Source organism: Vigna unguiculata, chromosome 6 (genome assembly GCF_037176805.1).
Source record: "Vigna unguiculata cultivar grain cowpea cultivar isolate G323 ecotype 2 chromosome 6, ASM3717680v1, whole genome shotgun sequence".
NCBI lineage: Eukaryota > Viridiplantae > Streptophyta > Magnoliopsida > Fabales > Fabaceae > Vigna > Vigna unguiculata.
In genome coordinates this window covers 28,491,872-28,496,750 of record NC_140797.1, presented here as the reverse complement: position 1 = coordinate 28,496,750, position 4,879 = coordinate 28,491,872, and the positions used below count along the sequence as shown (strand labels likewise).

Below are 4,879 nucleotides of genomic sequence, written 5' to 3'. Positions count from 1 at the left end.
TAACGTTGGATATTAGAGAAATTTCATAGAGGAGTCAACTTGATCTTCCTTAAGTAATCTAGGTATTTCTTCACGAAGGAATCAAGCTAAATCAATTTCATGGGTAGTTAAATTAATTATGTAATTGAACTTGTTGATATGAGGAAAAGATAATTACATTGAAAATAGTAGTGGTGTTAGTTGGGGTATTTAACTACATATTAATGTAATGGACGATAATTATTGCAAGTCATATTGAAAGAGGTTGAATTCATTATGTTTGATGAATTCATTAGTAAAATAATCAGTTTTGGTTGAGTTACAAGTGTCAACTATTTTACATATTGTAGTTTTGCGTGGACTAGTTTATACATTATGTTTTCCTTATATATTATTCATCTCACTCATCTGTACTCAATGTGGGACTCCTTACTTCATACTTGAGTTCCTCACAATCTTACTACCAAGTATAAGTCTTCACACAATACAAACTCCCCTTCCACCTCGAAAGTGTTCTAGCCATGAGTTTTGCACTCATATAAATCTTCTCATAGATTATTCCAATTGATGGGTTTTCAAATTGACATATTGGGGATACTTTGTATGAAACCTAGGAGATGTGGATCTAATGAGTCTCAAGCCATTGATCAACCTATATATAGGAGACCTGACACCAACTCAAATCCAAAACCTTAAGACATTAGGTTTTTGGGTCTTTCTTCTTATATATTTGCTAACCTCATCTGTCTCCACTGAGTGAGGAACTCTTGAATTCTTCACATATGCAATTTTTAAAATAAATGTTAGAGGCAATGACTCTTCAACACTGGTGCATCGATTATTGGCTCAAATCAAAGTAAATGTTGATGGAAGCTAGAATCCCTAACATGTTGTAGATAGGAGGAGTGATTAGAGACAGAGTGTCTATTTGGAGGTTTGGATTTTTCCAAAATACGAGTGGGTGAGATCACATTCATGTAAAACTTTTGAACGTAAAGGAATTCAACATTGTTGGGTCAATTGTGGGTGGAATAGAAACCTTGTATCTTTGCATGTTCATGGCAACAAGCTGAACATTATTAGGTCTTTGGTATTAATGGATTGAGATATTACCTTTGCCCATATTCACCGGGAACTAATGGTGTTGTGGATAAGTAGCTAAATGAGAGAGAAAACTCAATGGAAATGAATGCTTTTGGAAGTTTGAGAAATTTTGTGAGAAGATTTGTTGTCTGCTATGGATTATTAGCTTTGTTTCTTTTATGTTTTCCTTTGCACCAACAAAATAATAATAATAATAATATACCATGTTACAATTGTATTTTGCTAAACCTAAACCTCAAAAGTTAATTCAAGGAAAAAAGATAACCAAATATTATGAAATGAATAGTGAGATGCTGGCATCTGAATTGTTGTTTACGCTTGAGCCCATGTAAGGTACTTAACATGCACTTACTAGCTGCCATTGTTGCATATTTGTGATTGTGGTTGTGCAACCTAATTACTTCTGCTCAATTTTCATGGAATGTGATAGCAGTAGTATCTCTTAGGGTAGGATTTCCCATTAATAAAGTTATGTTTTAAAATAAAATAAAAAAATTGTTACAAAATATTTCAAGCACCTTGAAAAAAGGGCCCCGGAGCCTTTTATAAACATAATGGTTCTTAATATGGCTTATAGCAACTTAAAATAATGCTTAATCCAAAAGGGTTACAAGAGATGAGGGCAAGTCCTGAGAAGACATGAAAAATTAAGAATCAAAGTTCTTACTCCAACCAACTGCCTCAAATAATGGAACTTGTGGACAAAAAGCACATAATTCAAGACATACACACCCCTTCAAGATGATTTACATGCAGAGTGAACATTGACCATGTTCTTAGGCAACACTGAAGGAACTTGCTGTGCTCTCCACAAATTTTCTTGCTCCCTTAAACCACCTCTTGTCTCCAGCTTGAGCCTTGCAGATGTATAGTTTCCCATCTTTCACAGTTGCTGTAATCAGCTGGTGCTTGCCACCTTCATCTCCATCAGCTGTTCTTGTCAACACAGTCAAACTGTAGTACTTTTTCCCATCAATCACAGGTGTTGCACTCTCCAAGATGTTTGCAGTTGCTACAGCATTGGAATCAAAACCACCCTGAGAAATTAAAGTTCAGAAGCAGTTAGCATATGCAATGATTTTTGGTGCATTCTTGATGATCAAACTCAAAAGATTATAGAATTTGTTATAAGAATAGAAATCTTTTATTGCGTTTAATTTCATACACTACAAGTGTTAAGATTTTTACATAACCATTTGAAAATCACATCAGTGTAAACTTTGCACTGTTTACTGTAAATGACAATTTATGATTGGATGACGGTATATTCTAATCAAATTATAGATTGTAATTATTCATCTTATGTTTTGTGCCAAGATTTAAACAGGTCTTGCTATGATTAAAAGTAAACGTCAAATATGTAATAGTTCTTTTGTTTTCATACACTATTTTCCTATGAACATTCTCATTTTTACTTCATTGACTTCTTAACAACAATTTGTTTGCATTTACAAAAAATGAAAAAGAAAGGATAACAGACAATAGTAAGGTTAAAAATGTATGTCATAAGGCTATTCATAAAATATGAATCAATTACCTCAGAGTCAGTTTGGCCAAAGAAGGCTTGTTTCCCTAGCAAATAATCCACCTGCAAAAGGGAAAAAACTCTAGTCTTGAATTTCAGCCAGCAACACTGTTGTCATTATCTTTAAACTTCATAGACATTATTCGCTTAGATTTTGGAAGCTTCACTCAAGACTATTGTAAATCATGCATACACACTGGTTATAATATGGAATATGAACCTTAATTGTTAAGTAGAAAACAAGCCAAAAGCTATGAGTTTACCTGAGATAGAAACTCCTCAGGAGAACCATAGTCAGTGATGGATTTCTTATCAGTTGTAGTGACCATGACAGCAACATTGCTTGTTGTGTCAAAATTGTCCTCATATCTAAGAACCTGGCCTGGGTACTCAACCTCTTTGCTTGGGTTCCACTTTGAGGGAATTGAGAGTTTGAATCCATTTCCATTGTATGGAAGGAAGTCTGTGTTAGTCTTTGGCTTTCCGAACACATTGGCTGCAATAAAATCAATTGTACTTTAGATAAAAACTATTCTTTGGTGTTTTGAGATAGTTGGTTCACTGACATAATATCAGAAATTCTGTGGTCAAGTTATAAGAAAAATATTCTAACCCCCTCACTAACCTCTTTCTTTCAATTATAATTTCTGCAATATGTTTAAGTGGGATTATGGTTCAAAGCCAAAGGGCAATAAGAAAGCCACTCTTAGACCTATGCAACTTTCCCAGTTTGGTTCTCATCACCCTGTTTCTTTCATCTTTGAACTCTAACCAGATATAGTTGGCAATGTACAAAGTAAACTGCACAGTTTCCTTACAATAAAATAACAGTTGAATTAAAACCAGAGTATTAGAGTTATTTGGCTCTAACTATCATGACACCAAAGGAAGTATAATTTCCTTAAGAATTCAAAACCTGGAGTGGAAATAAGTTAGACTTTGGACCAAAATTTTGTTAAAGAAAAAACAGTGTCTGAAACTACACAGATCTGTTAGGCCTAAGAGGTTTTGATTGGCAAAAAATTTGACCTTTTTAACTAAATAAATTTCTATAAAAGCTTAAGTATAACCTATTCCTATTCTTCATTGACAAACAAACAAACAACAACAAAGCATTGCCAAGTAAAGTGAAAGTTCGACAATATGACAACACAGCACCATTCAGGTTCCTTAAAGGTACTCTCTCTAGAACAAAATGTGTATATTTGATCACAAAACTAAACTCAAAATGTCAAAATTGCATTCCACAACAGCCATACCAGCCCCATTTGACAACAATTTTCTGCATGATTGAGGGATTAGAGATAATTTGTAAAAACTTGCAAAAATTTGTAAATAAGATAATTTTAACTCCAGGAAACTCATTTCATGAAGAATCTCCTTGAAAGATGGTAATAGTTTAACAATGAAAGAAGTGCAAAAGGGTAAATACCAGCTTCTCCATAAGCTGCATCAGCAGGAGAGACCTTGGAGCCAACAGCAGCAGCACCAATGAGCACAGTGAGGGCCAACCTGCGAGAGACAAGGGTGGTGGTGGCATCACCTTCTTGGACAACCTGTTTCTGTGTCTTGCAGACAATGTGGTTAGGTTTGGTAGTCAGCACCTGGCGCTGTGGTGAAGCTCTAGCAGGGTTGGTGAGAGCATGGTGGTGCAAGAAACATTGGGTGGAGGCCATTGTGCTCAAAACTCAAAATCTTCACACTTTCTTTGGCCTGTGATTATTCAGACAGTGTAAGGACTTTGAAGTGGTTTTTGGTGTGTGGTGGATGATGTGGCAGTGAAAATGTGGTTGGTTGTGGATAATTGCATTTGGAGGTCATGATTGGTGGTGGCATTAGAACGGATTTGTGATCGATGTGGGATAAGGGAGTGGGGGTTCTGATTGGTTACACGTGGCATCATGCTAGCTATTCTACTTTTTCTGTTTTCCTCTAAAGCTCTTAGAACTTGTGTTGCATTTGTTCATAGAGGACTCTTGTGATGTTCAGGTTTGAATAATTAATAAACTAAATGTTTGGGTGAAATGATGACTGACACAACTTTTAAACCCATTTATGGTTATTTGTTAATTTTTTAAATGATGTGCTCCTTTTGTTGATAAATATAATATAACTCATGATTTTTGTAGATTTTAATAATTTAAGTAAATTATATTAATATTACTAGTTTTTTTTTTCAAATTAGATTAACATTCCAAGTTTTTAAAATTCTACATTTAGTCATTTTTATATTACATATTATCCACATAAAAACATTAAAATTACCAGTAA

At 34.4% G+C, this 4,879-nt stretch overlaps 1 protein-coding gene across 1 annotated transcript; it reads right to left on the bottom strand.

The window, feature by feature from the left end:
* Positions 1-1,602: 1,602 nt before the first annotated feature.
* On the bottom strand, positions 1,603-4,400 carry PSBP-1 (photosystem II subunit P-1). Its single transcript, XM_028074448.2, has 4 exons — positions 4,041-4,400; positions 2,872-3,104; positions 2,621-2,671; positions 1,603-2,120 (listed from the first exon to the last, which is right to left on the bottom strand). Exons 1-4 carry the CDS (start codon positions 4,282-4,284, stop codon positions 1,860-1,862), a joined length of 789 nt encoding a protein of 262 aa, XP_027930249.1. The 5' UTR covers positions 4,285-4,400; the 3' UTR covers positions 1,603-1,859.
* Between the last annotated feature and the right edge of the window lie 479 nt (positions 4,401-4,879).

Excerpts from the sequence above, each read along its gene's own strand:
- PSBP-1 (XM_028074448.2), bottom strand. The coding sequence starts at position 4,284 with ATGGCCTCCACCCAATGTTTCTTGCACCACCATGCTCTCACCAACCCT. Across the intron at positions 3,105-4,040 it reads TGCAGCTTATGGAGAAGCTG|CCAATGTGTTCGGAAAGCCA; the intron begins GTATTTACCCTT and ends ATTTTATTGCAG. Across the intron at positions 2,672-2,871 it reads CTGAGGAGTTTCTATCTCAG|GTGGATTATTTGCTAGGGAA; the intron begins GTAAACTCATAG and ends TCCCTTTTGCAG.